Genomic DNA, 21581 nt, shown 5'->3' with positions numbered 1-21581 from the left:
GTCAGCGCGGTGTCAAGTGCAGTTCAAGTATAACCCTGAGGACAGTCGAGGCTGCCCTCATTTGGGATAAGGCCGCAGACACTTGTGAAACTGGCGCACATATGTGTGACGCATATGTCCACTCTGTTTTGTGACAGGACGTGATGGCCACAGGGTCGATCCATCACGTGCTGATCCACAAAACAGTGTCAGGCACCTGGAGGAAGTGGCCAATGTGGAAATAGTTCAGTTTAGTTACACTTGGTGAGCAGTCGGCTTTATTTGAACAGAAGGAGAAAGCCATTGAGACACATGTGTTTTCCCATCTCTCCTGAGCCTGTGAAGGCGCCACACACCAGACCAGCCCCCAGTTTTCCCAGTGTATTCTGTCATTGGATGAGCCTTCTATCTTTCACCCAGGCAAAGGGAGAAAAAAAGGGAAAAGAAGTTGTTCACGTTTTATCCTGGCCAATTACAGGGCAGCTTTATGATGACAACGTGGGATTCCGCGAAATTGTTTCTTGGGATTTGGAAGAAGTGGCGCTCACATAAATTAGGAGTATTTGACGCGTGAGCCAGAGCCCAGGAGACACAAGACACTCTGCGGAGTAAGGTTACGATATTTACTCACTCACAACGACAAAAAAGCTTAAAAGACAAGAAATTAGGCGGTGGCTTAGGTCGAAAGGCTATTTGAGCGGAGCGGTGTTTATTTACCCAGCCCACACCTCTTTGAGAAACGCAGCCTTAGCGGAATAGTCACATTGAAGACGACACGTGTGGAGTGTTAACCGCATGCTTACTGAGGAGCCTCTGGTCCTTGTGTATCCTGGTCATTACTTTGGACAATAACTGCTGCTTTTCCGTCTCTGCTCCTGCGGCATCATGTCCGAGTTGTCCACAGACTGCGCTCCTTTCAGACCAATGAGCTGCGCAGAGGACGCGCTCAACGAAACCCAAGAGAACCGGACTTTGTTGATGGTAGCAATGATTTTACTGGACTTGAAAAAGTGTAACCCTGGCGTAATGGGCGCGCCCGGTGAGGTTTCTTCACTCGACCTAACAGAGAGGAGAGAATGCCGGGTAAAGGCACCTAAACTGTCCCAGGCAAAGAGGAGAGAGCCCCGACAAGAAACTCTGGAGAAGAAGCACAGCTGTCCCTTTCCCGGGTGTGACAAAATGTATGGCAAATCGTCCCACCTCAAAGCCCACTTAAGGGTCCACACCGGTAAGACACAGCACCACACACACACCCACACACACACACATACACACACATAAGAGCAGTGTGTGCAGAGCTCTGAGGTGAGTCTGTACTATTGTTACATTCATTTATCCCGATCATCTCTTTATTGCCAGTGTCATAATGTTGTCTGCGCTAGGCCACGCTGCTTGGTGCGGTGGGTGGGTGGGGTAAGCGAAAAAACACATGCTCTATAGCAGATTATTGGAACAGTAGCCCAAAGATTTGGCCTGGTGGGGGTGTGACCGGCCTATAGCGTGCGAAGCTCTAGGGCGGGGGTTGTTTGCCCTGACGCCCACTCCACTACGCTGCGTTTCGTTGGGAGTATTGCGCTTGCCTGACACCACCGCCCATCTGATCAGCTCCAGTTTTGTAGAGGGATATTATGTTACAGATTCCAGCCAATTGCCGCGTTAGACTGATAAGATCCTCGTCACGCGCTGTTGTACTCTGTGTATCAGGCCCGGTGTGTCGATATGACATGTTGGCTTATGATTCACATGGGTCACTGCGACATTGTTCCCGCACGTTCCTGTCCGGACATAACCTTCGAGCGCCACTATTTCCTCACACGTCACTACTTCCACGCCCCCTCGCAACGGTTGTAAACAAGAGCAGACATGTGGTCCAGAGGCGCACGTGGAGGGGTGGAAGGAGGCCTCTTATCATCCTCTTCACTTCTTCACATCAGTCTAATAGTTTATGTTTTAAAGTTCGAATAAATTCATAAGTCATTTACAAAAAGATGTTTGTGATGATGAAAGAGCTGACACATATGTTGCCATGTCCATGTATTGTGAAAGAGTGAAACTGTGAAAGAGTTATAATGTGGCTTTAATGGCCAAAGCAGGTGTGTTTCAAAAACTTAATGAAAAATGCCTTTTTGTTTATAGGTGAACGTCCATTTGAATGCACTTGGCCCAGCTGTGGTAAGAAGTTCTCCCGCTCAGATGAGCTGACGCGTCACTATCGCACCCACACAGGAGAGAAGCGCTTCCATTGTCCCCTGTGTGACAAGTGCTTCATGAGGAGTGACCACCTGACCAAGCACGCCCGTAGACATGCAGGTTTCCATCCCAGCATGCTCCAGGGCTCTGGGGGGGCAAAGAGGCGCCGCTGCTCTGTGTCCGTGTCCTCGTCTGAGTCTGGAGACCGCAGCCCCATTGGCTCTGAGTGAAGCACATCATACACTTACATTTAAAACTACAGGCACATGAAGAGACAGGTTTACACAAGACACACCAACTGTGGTGTGTGCACTTGACCCACTTCCAGACCAGTCTGACCACTAGGAATTTGTATGCATGTAACAGAGCGCAGCAAACTTTCCTCCTCAGCTTCCTCTACACAGTTTGTGTATTTATTTAAAACACTTCTTCTTGTTCATGAATTACATGTGCCATCAGGATGGTATTAATAGATAAATAACTCGATAAAGCATTAACTTCTTAAGAGTTGAGGAACACGATGAATAAGCTGATGGGCTGGATTCAATTTCAGAGTGTCACTCAGTGCAGACATAGTCCTGTCTAGGTTTATGTACAACAGTGTTATGTAAATGTCATATTACCAGAAAACTTAATGCACTAAAATGTGCAAATGTAGTCTAGATGAATTTTGTTAATTTTTATTTATATATTTGGCTAGGAACTTTATAATTAAGTAAAGCATGTTGACGACCATTTGTGCAATGAAAATGTGGTGACTTTTTCATAATAATGGTAAATTATAGCATTATAATATGTAATGCAATGATCTATGCTAATTTTTACAGTGTGTTTGAGTGTGGAAGTTTGAGTAACAACCCAGGGTTAAGAACACATTTCATGATTCTCAGTTTTAGTTCAGACACATTTACTCAAGGAGTGTAAACCAGGGCAAAACATTCTGTGCCTTTCTATGGGACCTGGAAATCTACCTTATTAAACCTTATGCAGACAGTTGTTACACATTAAGACTGGTCTTAAACACCAATTGTGCCACTTATGAAGCTGACTTCCAATACATTAAAGCAGAGAATGTATTCACCTGATCGTTGTAGCTGTTTTTTTTGCCCCATAGTTAGTTTCTGTATGTAACCATTTTATCTTTGGAACATTCTTTCTGTTTTAACTGTAAAGTGTGTCTCTTTTTGTTATGGGAATCTTGTGTGTTAACCAAATATTTAACATTCACAAATGTGGTCTCTTAGAGTCATCTACATTTGTACAGTTAATCTGACTTTTGAACATTGTCAAACTGTGATACATATTTTGCTGGTGCCTTTCAGGTGAACGTTCTTATTCTACTGAACTGTTACAAGTGGCTGCCAGCAGAGTCCATATTATTGCAATATATTATATGATATCAGATTGATGTTTTTTGATGCAAATGTCTCAATAATAAAGCGTATTTTCTTTTTCATATGTTATATAAATTGTATTATTACTCTTCTGTTTACTAAATGAGTAACTATACTCAGATTAATATTTATTCACTGACTGAATGTCTGACACAGTAATGCTTTATAACTATAAGATTAGTGGTTTGCATCCAGTCTTACCGTGTGGACAGTGGGACATTGTGTAATAAAGATGAAATTAAACAAATCGCAACAAAAAATAAAAATGATTATTTTTTGCAATGCATTTATTTATTTTTGTTTATCATAATACACTCCACTTTTTAACAATAACTGTTAAATACTATAATAGTGGAAGAGGTTACAACACAATGAAATCAATAACAATATTAAAATAAAATAATCAAAAATGTCTCATTTCTAAACAGGTACATTTGTAGTAACAACATCTCAATAGTTTAAGGCATACTTCAAATGCAATTAATTCATAGATTCATGGGGGATTAAAAAAGAATGTTTAATGTTTGTTTAATAGCTGAAACAAAATGAATCTCCATGTGGAAATTGCATCACTTTGTGCATGCATGTGCATACATGTTTTGTTTTGTTTTTTTATGTGAGACCATACTTCCACGATAATCATTGTTAAAGAGGTAAACCTGGGGGGAAGGGAAACATTGCAAACACAACAGTAGACTTTGGCCTTGTTATTATAATTTACCATATAGGTGACATAGTTTGTGCAACAATTCACTTTTCCTTTTGACACAGTATAGATCAGATAAGGTACTGTCATTGTTTTGCCGGAAATTGTGCAAAAATATGAAAAATAATGTGCAAAATCAAACCAAAACATGGACTTCCGACTAACAAAGTGCTATTCAAGTATTCTCTCTTCTCTTAGTCATGCCATTTCTTCTTTAGCCACACAAACCTATACCCGCCCCTCACCTTCACAACAACTGGAGGCATCAGGTGAAAAGAAGCAAAACATAAAAAGTGTGTAATGGTCCAGCTAATGCTACATTACATCCTGATATGGAACAGCAGATTAGATACTGTTCATTTCAGCGTATCCGAAATTCCTCAAAGGTCAACACATACACTCAAACCAGTCCCAATTCATGACATAATGAGTTAAATAAATACTGAAATAATAAAAGTACATTAAGACAAGCTAAGTCAAGTTAAGTTAGTGTAGATGAGCTATGTTTTCACTTCAGCCTCAGTTACATTACTATTCACACATAACAGCAGTAGGGCTTACACACTATCATCCTGCCATAGGAGGAAATGCCACTGAAATACAATTAATGTAATATTATGATATCTATGCCTTTCTTATCCCTACTTAAACAAATGTAATAACTTAATCTTTCTTTTTCATTGTCGTTATCATCATAGCACTTATCTGTTTTTTACAATATTCTACTGATCTGATTCTGCTGTGGCTCCTCCAGCTGCAGACTGAGCTGTGTTATGTGAGGGTTACTGTGGTTGTGTGTGTCCTGCATGTTTGTGTTAGTGTGCTATAGTATTCTACTGTCTTGTAATTGTATGTTACCGAATGTGTTCTTTCTGTACTGTAATTAGAGATCGGGCTATATGTTTTTTCATGACTGTCAAATACGATATTTTAGAATCCGGAGCAAACAATGACCAGTGAGTCCTGCCAATATTTTGAGCTTGATATGATGAGTCCATTCTGATCATTTTAGCCAATTTATATAATATGAAATTAGTATAACCTCAATTACAGTCTATACAGTGCACTGCTCTACATTATAAAAGTATAATAAAAATAAATGACAGCCTTATTTGCACTAACCAATATATCAGTCTATGTCAAATAGTAATTGTATGATTCTGTATTTCTAGTTAGTGTATTGTTACTGTTGTTGTATGTTTGTTCTATGGTTGTCAGTGTATTGTAAGTGTATGTTACTGTATGTGGCAGGTGGTGGAGGAGGTTGCCTGGCAGCACATGCACGTGGGGTTCACAGATTTGGGCGGGATCAGGTCTAAGTCTTCATCGTCAGGGATTTCGTCAAGGCGGTATCCGTCTTTCAGCAGCTGGATGTTCAGATCTTGGTTGATTTGCTGGAGAGAAGAGGAAAACTGTATTTGAAATTACAGCTAGTGACTTGCGCTATGAAACTTTTCTGGTGGAGAGTCCATCACCTGCTTGTCTACATCAATGGAGACAAGCAGGTGACTCCATCAGGTCAAGCTGCAGGTCAGGCCTTTGAAGATATAATAAGAATGTATGTTACTCTTAAGGATGACATTCTGCATAAATGTTAAAGAAGACACATTGTGCTTGTGTCTCCTGTAAACAGTTGAAACCAGAAGCTTACATACATTATATAAAAAGACACATACACCTTTTTTCTCACATGAAAACATGAAACAGACTAAACCTTTCCTGTTTTAGGTCAGCAAGAATTACCAGAATTATTTCTATTTGCTAAATCACAGAATAATGAAAGAAGGATTTTTTTAAGACAATTTTCAGTCAGAAGTTTACATACATTTCATTAGTATTTGGTACCATTGCCTTTAAACTGTATGACTTGGGTCAAATGTTTTGGATGTCCTTAAACAAACTTCTCACAATAGTTGGCAGGAATTTTGGCCCATTCCTCCAGACTCCAACTGCAACTGAGCCAAGTTTGTAGGCCACCTTGCTCGCACATGTCCATACATTTTCAATAGGATTGAGATCAGGACTTTGTGATGGCAACGCCAAAACACTGACATTGTTATCCTTAAGCCACTTGTAAACACTTTGGCCGTACACTCCGGGTCATTGTCCATTTGGAAGACCCATTTGCTCCCAAGCTTTAACCTCCTGGCTGATGTCTTGAGCTGTTAATTCAGTATTTCCACATAATGTTCTTTCCTCATGATGCTATCTATTTTGGGAAGTGCACCAGTGATGCTGCTACCCCTGTATTTCACAGTTGGGATGGTGTTCTTAGGCTTGCGAGCTTCCCTCTTTTTCCTCCAAACGTAACATTATGCTCATTATGGCCAAACAGTTCAATTTTCGTTTTGTCAGACCACAGAACATGTCTCTCTAAGGTCTTTGACCCTGTGTGCCTGGCTTTTTTATGTTTCTTTTGGAGTAATGTCTTCTTCCTGCAGAGTGACCTCTCAGCCCATGTCGGTACATTACTCGTTTCACTGTGGATAATGACACACTCTAACCAGCTTCAGCAGCATCTTCACAAGGTCTTTTGCTTTTGATATGCACATATCAAATATATTTGATATGAGTTGATATGCACATTTCGCACCAAAACACGTTCATCTCTGGGACACAGAACCCGTCTCCTTCCTGAACAATATGATGGCTGGACATTCCTGTGGTGTTTATACTTGTGTATAATTGTTTGAACAGATGAATGTGGCACCTTCAGGCATCTGGAATTTGCACCCAAGGATGAACCAGACTTGTGCAAGTCCACAGTTCTTTACCTGAGATCTTGGCTGATTTCTTTTAACTTTTCCATGACGTTACACAAAGAAGCAGTGTGTTTCAGGTGTGCCTTTAAATACATCCACAGGTGTGTCTCTAATTAAATCAAATGCTGTCAATAAATGTATCAGAAACTTTCAAAGACATGACATCATCATCTGGGTTTTCCCAAATTATTTAAATACATAGTAATTTTACTGTTTGCAAACTTCTGTCTTTGAAGAGAGTAATAAAAAATCCTTTTCTCATTATTCTGCCATTTAGCAAATAGAAATTCTATTTGTAATCCTAATTGGCCTAAAACGGAAAAAAAGTTTAGTCTGATTTCACATCAGACAGTAAGAATAAAAGCATATGTGTCTTTTAATATAGTGTATGTAAACTTCTGGTTTCAACTGTAGATATAAATTATGACACTGGTATTATATTCATTATGTTATATTTTGGATATTTTAAATGACGATATTGATCTAAAAACAACTTTATAAAAAAATTGCAGAGCCCAATGGGCACCGATGATGCCGTAAACGTCACCATAACAAGCCAGATCACGCTGTCGGAACCTTTACAGATTCAAAAACGGCTGTGACAATGCTCAAATCCTACATGTATCACCAACTAAGAAAATAAAATTAGAGAACAAAGTAAGCACAGAGCAGTGGCTGTGTACTGGTGGCGGTGAAGTAGATTTAAGCAAGAATACAGGAGAATAAAGTTATTTCTCAAATATGTATGAATCACTGTAAATGAGATGAGGAAACAATTATATCATGGTTAAAAGCTGTAAAAGACGAGAGTTTAAAAGTCTCCTTGGAGAATGGAGAATCCTATCATTTGAGTTCAGTGCAAAATGCACGCAAAGATTCCTATTGTTTTATACAGTAGATGTTGTATCTATAATTAGCATATTTATTGAAAGAGAAACTATTTGCGTGTGCGGTTTCAAGAGCAGATATGGCATGAGCGCTAAATAAATCTAATACAATACTTACTTCAGCAGATGAGTAGCCCGATGAGGAGTATCTCGACATGTCAAAATCATCATCACTAAAAAAGAAAACATATGTACGCTGTAATTATAAGCTCAAAAATAAACAAATCATAGCGACGGATGTTTATTATTACCTGTCTGTGTCTAAGGCCACCAAAGGCTTCTCATCTGGGCTCTGATCTAATGAAGAATATCCTTTATTTGGCACTACCAGCCTGTGGAGGAAACAGCAAGAAAGAGACGTATTACACAGCCTGCTCAGCCCTCTTAATTAAATCACGATTATTTTCCTCATAGACTTTGAATTATTACAAAAAATAGGCTAAACTCTGAGGACTGGCTGTGGACCTCAAAACACATGCTTATAATTGACTGATCATTGATTAATTGCAATTTGGCCCATCCTTCAATGCCACTGTCAAAGGTCCATAAACTCTGAATGTTCCATGGACTGCAGGTGAATATATCTACTAGAGCCTCTCACCGTGTTCTGGCCATAACATTGTTCTTCTTGGGCTGCTGGTTGACTGGACTGCCCACAGTGTTTGTGTTCTTCAGTGAGCCCTTTCTCCCAAGTTCTCTCTGTTTCTCTGCATAAAAGATAAATTCAGCCATGAGCAAGAAGAGCAGTGGTGTTATGGTAAAGTTGTATTAGCCATTTAGTAAATAAAGCTTTCAGTCATTATAGCCATAAACACTTTCAATCTGTGCAATCTGTGTAATTAAAATTTCTTCCTGCAAAGTCTCAACTCTGCTCCAAACCACACGTTTTTACTGACAGTGGATTGGCTTTGGACCTCGATTACAAAGACCTGAGCACACACTAAGGAATAGAAATGAGTGAATCCCAATTAAAAGACCTATTATGCAAAATTTTGTATTTGAAAACTATATATAAAAAGCAATTAAACTCTGTTGTAGCTAAGGTATAAGCAGTCAACAATGAACCCAGATATTTTAATTGATTGCCACACTGTCACCTGCAGAGTAAGAAATACAAAGTTTGAATAAAGTATTTGTCCTATTAAACTCTGTCCAAGGTCCTGAAATAAGTTCAAAAGGTCAGCTCTTGTCTACATGATAAGTTTGATCAAACACTTTGCTATCAGTAAGTTTTAATCAATGTATTTGGTGTGTTTGTCTAACCTATTTTCATCTGCAGAGGGGAGGGCTTGTAGTTGATGGTGACAGGTTCGCTCTCCCTGGTGTCTGAGTCTGCCTCTGAGGTGGTGGAAGAGGCAGGGTCCTGGAACAATAGGGCACAACAGTGCATTACAAAAACACAGTATTAATATTTGATGTAAGCCTATAACCTATAACTATGATAATCTAGGCAGGTAGAGACTAAATTGGTATTAAACAAACACATTTAAACACTGTAACAAGTGCTCTGAAATAGCCATGACAGTTATTTCGCTCTGACTGTGAGTAAGGCACAGTTCTTGGGTGTTTAGTGTGACGGCTCTGGAGATGCAGTAACTGTGGCCCCCGCAGAGGCCCAGGGGCGCATCTATAGCCCCCCATCATCTGCATAGTTCACCCAATCCTGTCATATTTCAGCAGTTATTAAACAGGCCCTATTACCAAAACACGCTGCATGAGCTCGAGCCCACTTGATGCTGACGTGGAGACTGTCGGGATACGAAGATTTATTTTCGACAGACGTGATGCTGCTTTACGCAAACATGACCGGATGTACCTTAACCACAACTGTGTATTTAAAAAAAAAAAAAACACCTATTTGCAAATCATGAATGCACAAGGAGCTGCTAGTTTGGGTAACACCAGGTGAAAGGATGCGAAAAACATATTAAAATCACAGATTGGAGCTGAAGCCGATTGACGTAACGTGAGGCCCTGGACATGGGATAAATGTCAGATAGGCTGTTTCAAACTACCACAGGCCTAAACAAACGATCAGATGCAAGTGGGGAGTGCTGGATGTGTATAGGTGCACAGATGATGCTTCTTACCAGAGGCTGCATCTCCGCCTGCATCTCCGCATCCTGCACGACGCTGGGCACCTGGAATCTGTCTATTTCTTCCATCATTTTTGCGGTGGCTCCTCAACCAACCGACCCTCCGAAGAGCTTTACAGACGATCAGGAGGCTGGATGTTTGATGGTAACTCTTCAGTGTTGGGTTTTAACTATAGAGCTTTCAGGTTCATAAGTCTCATCAGCAGAACGTCGACAGCGCGCGCGGACGGTCACTCCCACTTCCGGGTAGCGTATCCCAATCTGAATACGCAGCTGCATCATTGAAGTGTGTGATGTGACAGCTGCATGTCACTGTGTTATATGCTCTCCAGAAACTGTACACTGTGTCTTTTGGGACGACTAACTGTAAAACGTCCATCTCTCTATCTGTCTGTGCTTATTTATCAGTGTAGGCCTATATATAAATAAATAAATAAATAAATAAATAAATAAATAAATAAATAAATAAATAAATAAAAAAATAAATAAATAAATAAATAAATATATATATATATATATATATATATATATATATATATATATATATATATATATATATATATATATATATATATATGTGTGTGTGTGTGTGTGTGGGGGGGGGGGTTATTTCTATGGCACAATTCGTACACCAGGTAATTCAAAGTGCTTTAAAGGATATAAAAAGGCGTTAAAATCACAATACAACAAATCAAAGCATAAATAATAACAAATAATCACCATAAAATTAACATTAAATATAAATAATATGTTATTAAATAATAGGATTAAATAAATTGGAAAAAATAGCCTACAATATTCAGTATACTGAAATAAATAAATAAATAAACAACAACAACAACAATAATAATAATAATAATAATAATAATAATAATAATAATAATAATAATAATAATAATAACGATAATAATAAATACATAAACACATAAATTAAAAAAAAAAATTAAAATAAATAGTACTTTTACTCTTGGCAAAACACATGGGAAATTACACAAGTTATTCAAAGCACATAATGAAACTCGTCCTGTAATACCTCGAGTCACCAGCAGAGCGCAGTCGTGCACTTCTGTCTGTCATAATCAAGGGTAATAACAAGGAACTTGCACATTCCCTGACAGAAGACTCTCTACAGTGACCTTTGACCTTCTTTTTCGTCCTTATTTTTATACAAGTTTATGTTAAAAGTGCTGTTGAGCAAAATCAAACTCAAATGCAAATTATTATTAGTGCTTTTACAACAGTACCTATAGGCTGGTAATGTCAGTAACTTATATCTTAAAGCTGGTTTGAATCAAATTGCAAAAATAATAATAATTCCTCATTGTCCTTATCTAAATTGGCTGTCTGTCAAAATCAACTTTATTGCTGTTAACTGATAGCGTTGTGTGGAAATGTAACTGGCATTTATCGTTATTTATTAATTATCCACATTTTACTGACAAGACCAAGGTGTTATAATTAAACTTTGACATGCTTCTGAATTTAAATGCATATAGGATTTAAAAAACTGTCCAGCCAATTTGAAGCATGTAGTGTCTGGATTAATATTTGATCCTTGGTGCAAACAAACAACTGGCTGTGACTGGATGTGTCCTTATTTGTGTTATGTAACCCATCCAGCCATGCAGATGGAGTAGCAGATTACCAGGCTCTCATATGTTTATTAGTAATCTCCCTGTGAGGAATATTTGCCCTGATCATTACGTAATCCTGTGTTTGAGTTCTGTGGTAGTTTGACCGCATGATACCGAGAAAGAGGTTTTTGATTTGTGGGCTCGGTCGATGCTGTTGTCTCAAAATGCTGTGGTGGGTTTCAAGTGCTACAAGACAAAACAGTCATTTAGACCTGTGATATAAATACACACTGTACTGAAATTATATTCCTAATACAAATAAACCATATAGCAATTCCAATAACCAGTAAGGAGTTGATAATCTCTCTCAGTGGGATTCTCTGACTTCCTTCCAAAAGCTAAAAACTAATGTGTCAAGTGAATACGCAGATGTAGTTTGCCCAAAGGAATGAATGACTGAAAAAAATGTCATCTTTCTTTCAATCCTTCCCCGATGTGATGTCCATGAATGGAATTAGCAGACTAGCAGATGAGCAAATGAACCAAGTTTTTAAGATTAAGATGTTTTTGTGTCCATCCAAACATCTTTAAATTATGAGGCAACTTGGACGATAGAGGCACTACACCAACGTCCCAAAGAATGCTTGACTTGCACCTCAGAGCCACAGTATTTTAGCTTTCTATGTTAAAATTTAAACATCAGCCAAGAACCACATATGTAAATGCATGACCACGTAAATGTAATGTTTGAATGGGGTTTCAGATCAAAGAAGAAGACTTTCCCTGGATGAAAGTTCTTGGATGAAGTGAGGAATATTGCACTGACCTCCATGTGACTTACGGGAGCAGATCACGCCTCAGTCCTGGACACTTTTCACAGCTTTGGCTTGTGTTGCAGAGTAGACGCAGAACAAATAAACAGAAGCCAAAGATGTGGATGGGGAGAAAACTGGCAAGAAGATAAATAGACGTTGATAAACAGTAGACAGCTGTAGAGTGGCACTTCCAAGTCAACAGCTCACCAAAGACCCCGACCGGCTGTCTCCTATAGGCTATAAAGCACATTTACACATGCACCGCACATAATGGCTTTAAAACATACACGCACACACACCTAAATTAATTTAAGTGATAAGGACATACACCCATGAGCCTCTATAAACCCACAGACAATGATGTACTGATCAGTGCTTTCTGTGTTCTCAATCGTTTTTCTTTGAAGGGCACTTTGCTTGTACCAAGGACTGATTAGGTGCTTACCCTTGAACTATTCATTTCTATGAGAAACATATGGCTGTTGCCTTACTGTGGAGAAGTACTTTCAATTCCGAAAAATGATGAGTAGACAAGAATATCTGAGAGCTGTTTGTCAAAAGCAGGAAACTGTTCTTTGCTGATATGCTCAACACTGATAACTACAGAATCACAAAACATACGTCTCTTGAATGTTAGAAGAAATGCAAATATATTTTAAAAACATACAATGATTGAAGACAAAATGTATTTGTTGGTTAGTATAAAAAATATATAATCTTAATTGTATAACTAACACACAAGGTTCTAGTTATAAGCCGACTAATAATGAAAAAAAAACAGCATTGCATAACATGGAAATGGCATAGGCTCTTTAGCTTGTCAATGGATGGAATGTTTGTTTTAGTTTTGATCTCTTTTGAGGCAACTGTGATTGTTGGCTATTTACATACATGATGGTAAACATAAATACATACATAACTACATATAAGGGAGACACTGGGTTACACTTTGAAGCAAAGATCACAATTGATTTGAAAAGTCTTCATTTCTATTCTCTTTAAAATAGCCTGAAATATTTTTGACAACTATTGGAGACAGTGTTGTAATAGCAGCTTGTGGTTCTGTGCTGCTTCCACCATCTTGTCGCCTCTAGTGGGGACTGTCATCTTGACTGACCCACATGTGCCCCATTCACTATGTTTTCTACTTGTTCACTACTTTCTCTCTGCTGCTACATCTGAAGTGATGTGAAGAGGAGTGGAGTAGGGGATCGGTTTATCCATGTGCACCGCTAAGCAAACAGACTGACAGATGGACAGTCCCAGCGTCGCACAGCGGAGATAAGAGGATTGCGCTGCTTGGTGGTGTTGTCAGTCTTGCCATTCACAGAGTCCATATTTCAAACTAGTCAAGGCAAAAATGGAGAAGTGGTAATGTCCACATAAAGTGTCAAAGTCAAGCCGCAGACAGTAGGTACTTTTGTTCTACTGTCGACCTGTCTGACTCAAGTGACAGGACTGGCTGTTTTTGCCGTGAAGGCACCTTACAGGCTTTGTACAGAATAACAAACAGGATCAGGATGAGGATGCCCACTGCAGAGTTGCACACAATGGCAGCGATGGCCCACACGGACAGCCCCATTCGGAGTTCATGTTCCATGGTCCAGTGGATAGGCTCCAGTCAGTCATTCAAGACCATGTTACAGTTTGATTCTGAAAGAAAAGACACACCACATTTTTCATACACAAATATACATTCATTATTATAGGCAAAGCAAGTTTATTTGTATAGCACAATACATAAACAAAGTAATTCAAAGAGCTTCACAGAATAAAAAAGACATTAAATTGGGATATAAACTAATCAAAATGTAAATAATTATTGTAAAATGAACATTAAAAGAGAAGACTGTGCACCAGCAGGAGGCCGGTCCCTGAAGTCCTCAGAGTGTGAAATGGTTCATATGACACTAACATGTCAGAGATGTACTTTGGTGCTGGTCCATGGAGAGACTTGTTCACAAGCAGAGCTGCTTTAAAGTCTATTCTCTGAGCCACAGGAACCAGTGCAGAGACCTGAGCGCAAGACTTAAGTGCTCGTACTTCCTGGTTCTAGTCAGGACCCGAGCAGCAGTGTTCTGGATGTACTGCAGCTGTGTTAACACTAGTTTGGAGAGGCCAGTGAGCAGGACGTTACAGTAGTCTAACCTACTGGAGACAAATGCATGGATAAGTCTATCTGAGTCTGGTTTAGACAGTAAACCTTTGATTTTTGCAATGTTTTTAGATGATAAAAAGCTGCAGATTGAATTGATGTGGCTGTTAAAGCTCAAGTGTGAGTCGATTATTACCCCAGATTTCCAGCCTGGAAAATAAATGGTTAAAACAGATTTAATGTTCATAAAACAGATCATGGAAAGGAGGTAGGTGATTGTGCCATATTACCCATCGACATTTGAGACAGCTAAGTAGCAAAGTAGACTGTCTAGTAGACAGATTAAACATTTTTCTAGTTAGCAGTACAGTGATTGAAAGTTTGCGTCTCTATTATGTGTTTTTTGTGGTATGCATCATATATTATGGAGAGTCTCCAAGAATTAAAGAAGTAAGTTTCACTTCATACCTGTATATTATTGTGTATTTTTATTGTAACAAACATTACACTATTGTAACAAACATTACAATATGATAAACAAAATGCTTGATGATATCCATCTAAAGGTTTTGTGCTGACATAGTCTATCTATTTGCCACAGTTGGCCAGTCGGTGTTAAGCTGCTGTTACATGAGTGCACTGGTGAGGTCAGCTCTGTGATGACTGTCCCTGTCACAGGTTACTCTCAGAGCCAAAGTGGCTTTACCCCTGCAGCAGCTTAATCTGGACTGCCACGTACACTGTGTCCACTACTTATGTGTGTGAAATTAGAAGGATACAGCAAATCCATGGGATTATGCATCAACAAGGGTATATATTTTACATTTATGTATTCTATGAATATGGAGTTTTTAAGGCTATGTGCAAAATGCAAAGACAGTGTTGAATAATGCATAATAACAACAGGAAATCATGACTGTATTTCTATTTGATATGTTTAAAGGCTAAATCAATAAAACATCTTATCAAAACATAGTAAAACTTTAGTTTATTGAAATAGCCATCACTGTGCAATAACAACACCTTTCATTATGGAGTCACACAGAGAGTTGGTACTCAAAAATGAAAATGAAATACTTTCAGGAGTCACATGCAAATGTGATTTCTGACACTAATTGGGTCGTGGAAGTGGGGTGCTGTGCATGTGCTCAGTTGTGTTGACTGAGATAGAGATGGAACGAGAGGATATTCTTCACATACAACTTCCCTCCTGCTCTCCACTTTCCTCTAATGCATTTCTAATGAGACCACACACTTCCACTTCTCTCGGAGTTAGAGTCAGCTCTTACAATCTCATTTCTGTGGTATCCTTTTCCTTACAGCTAATCTAAGAGGAAATAAAAATTTAAATGGCTTTACTATTCATCTGTTGTACTCTGGCCTGCTCGCAATCACATGTACAGGGAACTATTTGGATCGCATTGGGATGCAACATGCTGCTAAAATCATTGTGAAGAAAATTACCCCATAATTACTAATCAGGATAGCTGTCAATGCCCTTTATCCTTTGCAAAACACATTCTGCGAAAAGGCTTGGTGGGGCTACTGTCAAGTTGAACATGTTAACTAGAAAAGGAGAATAAAAGTGTAATTGTTTGGCTTAGAAATGTTTGTTCTCGTAGGTCATTCACATATAGACTTGTAAGCAATCATTTTTATCCTTTACAGTCCTTTTATCCTTTACAGAGCTGTGTATGTGTTGCAGCCAATATAATGTTTTTGAAAAATGTTATTACTGTCACATTCTAATCCGGCTGTGATAAAGTGATTTAAAGGTTGAATATTTGAAACATGTTGCACAAATGGATGTTTTAGGAGATAAAGTTCATATTTTCTAGAGCACTTGCCCACATCCACATGTATAGGCCATGCATAATGTAACCATAAATAGGCTGGCTGACTGATTGAGTCACACCCCCTAAGGAGGAAAATGGCTTCAGAATCTCTACTGACTCTGGATCTACTGAAGTAAGAAATAATGAAAGCTCAGAGTCAAATTGTAACAGCAAAGACATGGTTCACACTTATGTTTCTGTAGGAGGAGGTGTCATCAGTTAGACCACAATGGAAAGTTCACTCTCCTATGCAAATTACAGTGTTGTACAGGCAAATCTACAGCTGAACTAACAAGCAATATTAATCATTTATCTTTTTGTGCAAAGGTGCAGGGAAAGTGTAAGACCTTAATTGAAACTTTAAACAGAGATTCACATACCTTGACAAGTGCAGTCCATTCACTTGGTAGTAATTGACGTGTATATGAGCAGGACAGATGCAACTTTTTAAAAAAGCAATTGTTTGTGAGCACAGGCGGGAACTTTGGTGCTAAAAAGTAGGTCGCACGGACATATCTCCTGACGCACGACCTCTGGAGCTGCTAACAGAGCGCGGACGCTGTATTAAGTTTAGTTGGCTCTGTCCCAGCTTTTTCTCCTTCTATCCGGTCCGTCCCAGCGATGACTCTGCCCGCCTGGTCTGATGCGATCATCTGTCAGCGTGGCTCCATCGTCAGCCCACAATCCCCTCCTCTTTTAGCGCGCGCTCTCTCCACTAATGCGCTATAAAGAGAGGCCGAGCGTAAAATCCTATCAGCGCGTCTTTACAAACAGACAATCCCCAAACAGTATAATGAGAATGCCTACAAGTGTTTTAGCTCCTGACCTATTCTGAAAAAATTGTCCAGACTTTCTGCAGCCAAAACTAATTAGAAGCATCAAAATGAAGTGCCCAAGCCCCCGGGACACAGTCTGTGGTCAGGACTCAAAGGTGAGGCTGCCTCTGATTTTGGTCATAATTAGCTCTACAGATGTTAAAACATGTAAAAGAAGAAACAATACACTAAAACTTGAGCTCGGGACAACAGTGGATCAATCTCTGCGTGCAGCTGGACACAAGCCTAAGAGGTCAACAGCAGTGTGCAGGGACATGATGTAACCAAGTATCCAAACTGACTTCATTCTGTAAAATTATCATCGTAAATATAATGTTAAAAATGAATTATTACCATTTTAAGAACATTTAAAAACTAAAAGGAGCCTAAAGGGGTTTGTGATGAGAGAAAAAGTGACTACAAGAAAGCTCAGTAAAGTTTATTCCTTGAGGATTATTTTACAGAGTCTTTCACAGATTATCCTTAATTCAATAAACTTGTTAGTGGCCGAGCTGCAGCACATGCAGTGTAATTTATCTCCTGTGAGGAGAGTGTATCTGACAGTTTTCTGTGTCTCTCTCCACTCTCTCCCTCATTTGACTTTGTCCTGTCTGTAAAGCCTAGAAATGACCAAACATATTGTTTATTTTAAATATTACTTTGAAATTGTGTTTTGAGATGGTGAAGGTTTGTATTAAAGCAGTGCAAAAGTACCACATTGCCTCTTTAATACTTGGTATTCATGCTGCAGCCAGGCTCTGTGCAGCCTGTGTGTGGAGGGGATCAGGGGTTACCCTGTCCCTCAGCTCACATGGAGACAAAGCATTCTTTTTAGCCCCCTTACCCCCCTCATCCTATGCGCTGGACAAAAGTTTCCCAGAATGCATTGCTCCATGAAAGCACTGCGGGCAACATCTCACACTTTTTGTGAAATTCAGACTGATGATTTAATAAGTGCTCAGCATAATTTCTGCAGGCTGCATTTGAAAGCATCCCTGACTGAGAAATGCAGCAAGTAGAACATACATTTTAAAACTAAATTTAAAAAACTAACTAAACTCTTATCGAAATTATTCATCATTAATCCAGAATTTACACTTTAAATTGATCTATTCTGTGATTTTTAAGGGAACAAAGCAGTAGTCAACATATATTATATTGGATTAATACAGAAACACAGAACTTTAACAGCTGGGTAAACTAAATGACACAGAGGACAGACCCTTCATCATTGTCCTTATTTCTATTTTGGCAGTGTCGACCTGGACATTATCTCTTGAGTGCACAGTGACCTCCATGGGGCCTGGGGCCATAGTGGTAGGGATGTTGGTGGGGATGGTAGGGAGGCATGGTGCAAGTTAATACTTAAAATGAGAGAATGAGGACATCTGCTGGACTTTCCTTGACACTGTATTTTAGTCACTGCAGTTATGTTCATTCATGCTGATGCAGTAAACAGAAATCACAGAAACATTAGTTCAACTTTTGTTTGGTCTTTTATTGAGTTCCTTCTTAGTTTGTCATCATGACCTGCAAAAAATACACAATTTAAAATCAGCAAATACAACTTTCTAATCTATTTTTCAGTTATCTCACCTCATCTATCCATTCGTTGAAAGCAGAGACGCGGGTGAACACGGTGGGTTTCCTGATGTAGTTGCAGCCGAGACCGGAGACAAAGCTGGCGATACCATGGACCTCCCAGGTACCATCAGCGTTCTTACAGTTCAGAGGACCACCAGAGTCACCCTATACAAGGAGGAGAACAGCTCTTTTAAAAATCACACATACAACAAAGCACTTTCAAATAAATGTGTGTATCTGGAAGTGTCTAAGTTGCAGGAAGTCTAGGAGTCCCTTTGTTTTCACCATACAAAATGTTTACAAAATATAATATGGATAGATGTGAACATTTAAGAACTTACATTACATCCTCCCACAATGCCATCTCCTCCGGCACACACCATGGAGGCCCTGATAGCGACACCCCACCAGTCATTCTGGGTGCAGGTTTCGTGGTCAGCTACTGGCATTAGAGCCTGCTGCAGCTTATCCGCAATGGGCCCTCCAGCTAGAACACACACACACACACACACACTGTCACTGTCTGTCACTGGCTCCACATACTCTACAAGCTACTACCAAACCTCACACATTCTAATTACAAGTAATCCCTGAGAAGAAAGCCAGGGCTAACATCTTTCTTTGAATTTGATTTATTTGGCGCAGCAGGCACTAAGCCGTTTCCTACAGGGCATTTTAGATGAAGCTACTGCTGAGATGCTGTGATAGGCTTTAAAAGACGAGCACTTTAGACTTACTGTAGATTCTGCCCCAGCCAGTGATGTAGCAGGGGTAGAGGTTGGGCAGCAGGGTCTCGGCAGGGGGGATACATGCCAGCTGAACGTGATCGCTCAAAGTCACAGGCTCGGACAGTTTGATCATGGCGATGTCGTTACTGTGAGAGTCAGATAGAGATCAGTAGTGAGGAGCCATTTAAACAACCTCTTTATCTGGACACAGTGAGACAAGATCAGAAAACACTGTTGTCTTTTTCTGTTGATTTGATTTAAATACTGTAAGTAACTTTTCATAAATGAAAAGAAATGTGTACTTGGGACGTGTACTACTGTTACTGTTACTAAACTCTATTTAAGTAGTAGTAGTAATAGTACAAAATATATTTTTATTTTGTCTTTGGAGTACACATTGAGTACACAATAATTCATTGGATAAGCTTTAGATAATTTACATTTTTACCCTATGTTCATTGAATTTCAGTGTATACAGCTGGGACACAGAAACGATGTTACAGTCTTCAATCTGACCACTAGGTGGTGTCAGAGGACTGTAATTTGTCTTTGAACTGCTGTACAAATGTCTATGTTAAAGATGTCGATATGCTGACCAGCAATCATATCTTTTTTACCACATGTGTACTCATAGGTCTTTACCCGAGTGCCACCAGGATGGGGTTCCACTGTCTGTGGACGATGATTTTCTCAGGCAGAATGGCCTTGGAGCCCGCTTCCTCCTCCACCAGGTTGTATTTTCCCACAAACACTCTGTAGGACAGTTTGGTGCTACAGTAACAGGAAACAACATTAATCACAACATTATCACATATTTAATTTTGACTAACATGAAGTCAAATGTAATTACTGTATATGAATATGGATTTATCTGAGTGTTTCAGTTCTGTTCTTACTTGATGCAGTGAGCTGCAGTCATGACCCAGTTGGCAGCAATCAGAGATCCCCCACAAGTGTGTCTCCATTCTCCATCTTTTTCATATTGCAGAGAAATCTATTGGTGCAGACAGGACAGGTAAAACTCTACACTAGGCTCATAGCTGTAGAGTGCTGATTTAGTATTAAGTAAGCAATTGGTTTACTCAGTAGTTGATATCCAGTGGGCCTGACTTCTAATAACCAGATGTTGTGTCCACAAGGTTTGCCAAAAACATGAAAAACATTGACAGGTGTGTTGGCATTTGCATACCTGCCAGGGCCAGCTGTGGGGTATGGCATCTTCTCCATTGACCACACGAGAAGTCAGGGGCTGGATGGGTGGGTTACCGCACCCAAGGGCTAGGGGTAAAGAAAGGTAAAATCTGCATTGTTATGAGTGAAACGCTTGCTACAGACATGCGTTCATTCCCTGTTGCATACACACATGGTATCTCCGTCAAGTCTGTGCAGAAAACAATTACACACTGAATTAGAGTCAGCCAGATGTTCTTACCGCTAGCGATGAGCACGGAGGCCAGCACAATGGGGATCATGTTGATGGATGCTTCTGCTGAGGGACGGCAGGACAGTCTCAGTCTTTTAACTCAGCCACCTCAGGCAAGACCATCCTCAAATTATTGAAACACACTCCGCTATTGGTTTGTTTGTCCTTTTACTACTGGGGCAACCAATAGAGACTCACTGCACCTTTAGTTTGCCATTGCAACAGGTGCGTAACAGGGAACATTTCTCATGAAGTCAGTACATGTCAGGGTATTCTAACGATGTTCAGATGTGGAGGATAAGTGCTGTAACTGAATTATTTGCTTGCTGATTTCATATATGCACACAAAATGCATTATTATATAGTACTTCACACTCTTCACACCTTTACAAATAACTTGGACACTCACAAAGCCCACTTCATACAAATTGGATGAACATGATTGAGTCTTAACTGGCACTAGCTTGATACTAACTCTATTTTTTTGAATTGCATCTAGATTTAAACTACTATGGAGGTTAGGACTACATTATTCTGATCTTATTCCTTGCCTTATTTTAGACTTTCACTGTAACCTAAACTGGACTTGTTCATAACATATTTTCATCAAGGAATTTAAACAAAATCATCCTAACTTTCTCAAAAAACCAAATAAACACAAAAACATGGAGCCTTATAATTCTTATTTGGCACCATTT

The 21581-nt window shown here is 39.4% G+C and overlaps 3 protein-coding genes across 3 annotated transcripts; 1 reads left to right on the top strand and 2 right to left on the bottom strand.

Annotated features, from left to right (window-relative positions):
- Positions 1 to 368: 368 nt before the first annotated feature.
- On the top strand, positions 369 to 3848 carry klf9 (Kruppel-like factor 9). The gene is made up of 2 exons (XM_033972159.2): positions 369 to 1207; positions 2116 to 3848. Exons 1-2 carry the CDS (start codon positions 865 to 867, stop codon positions 2397 to 2399), a joined length of 627 nt encoding a protein of 208 aa, XP_033828050.1. The 5' UTR covers positions 369 to 864; the 3' UTR covers positions 2400 to 3848.
- On the bottom strand, positions 3842 to 10236 carry fam219ab (family with sequence similarity 219 member Ab). The gene is made up of 6 exons (XM_033972160.2): positions 10009 to 10236; positions 9182 to 9281; positions 8520 to 8625; positions 8170 to 8250; positions 8037 to 8091; positions 3842 to 5663 (listed from the first exon to the last, which is right to left on the bottom strand). The coding sequence occupies exons 1-6, from the start codon at positions 10084 to 10086 to the stop codon at positions 5505 to 5507; spliced, it is 579 nt and encodes a 192-aa protein (XP_033828051.1). The 5' UTR covers positions 10087 to 10236; the 3' UTR covers positions 3842 to 5504.
- An 8389-nt stretch (positions 10237 to 18625) lies between these two features.
- Positions 18626 to 21003, bottom strand: ela3l (elastase 3 like). The gene is made up of 8 exons (XM_033972307.2): positions 20893 to 21003; positions 20650 to 20738; positions 20357 to 20454; positions 20103 to 20231; positions 19470 to 19606; positions 19074 to 19219; positions 18745 to 18897; positions 18626 to 18678 (listed from the first exon to the last, which is right to left on the bottom strand). The coding sequence occupies exons 1-8, from the start codon at positions 20930 to 20932 to the stop codon at positions 18661 to 18663; spliced, it is 810 nt and encodes a 269-aa protein (XP_033828198.1). The 5' UTR covers positions 20933 to 21003; the 3' UTR covers positions 18626 to 18660.
- Positions 21004 to 21581: the final 578 nt, after the last annotated feature.

Source organism: Periophthalmus magnuspinnatus, chromosome 9, assembly GCF_009829125.3.
Source record: "Periophthalmus magnuspinnatus isolate fPerMag1 chromosome 9, fPerMag1.2.pri, whole genome shotgun sequence".
NCBI lineage: Eukaryota > Metazoa > Chordata > Actinopteri > Gobiiformes > Gobiidae > Periophthalmus > Periophthalmus magnuspinnatus.
This window is presented reverse-complemented; position numbering and strand designations above follow the sequence as displayed.

Excerpts from the sequence above, each read along its gene's own strand:
- ela3l (XM_033972307.2), bottom strand. The coding sequence starts at position 20,932 with ATGATCCCCATTGTGCTGGCCTCCGTGCTCATCGCTAGCG. Across the intron at positions 19,607-20,102 it reads CCCATCCTGGTGGCACTCGG|TAACGACATCGCCATGATCA; the intron begins GTAAAGACCTAT and ends TGACTCTCACAG. Across the intron at positions 18,898-19,073 it reads GCATTGTGGGAGGATGTAAT|GGTGACTCTGGTGGTCCTCT; the intron begins GTAAGTTCTTAA and ends CTCCTTGTATAG.
- fam219ab (XM_033972160.2), bottom strand. The coding sequence starts at position 10,086 with ATGATGGAAGAAATAGACAGATTCCAGGTGCCCAGCGTCGTGCAGGAT. Across the intron at positions 9,282-10,008 it reads AGGCGGAGATGCAGCCTCTG|GACCCTGCCTCTTCCACCAC; the intron begins GTAAGAAGCATC and ends CTATTGTTCCAG. Across the intron at positions 5,664-8,036 it reads CGGGCTACTCATCTGCTGAA|CAAATCAACCAAGATCTGAA; the intron begins GTAAGTATTGTA and ends TCTTCTCTCCAG.
- klf9 (XM_033972159.2), top strand. The coding sequence starts at position 865 with ATGTCCGAGTTGTCCACAGACTGCGCTCCTTTCAGACCAATGAGCTGC. Across the intron at positions 1,208-2,115 it reads CCACTTAAGGGTCCACACCG|GTGAACGTCCATTTGAATGC; the intron begins GTAAGACACAGC and ends TTTTGTTTATAG.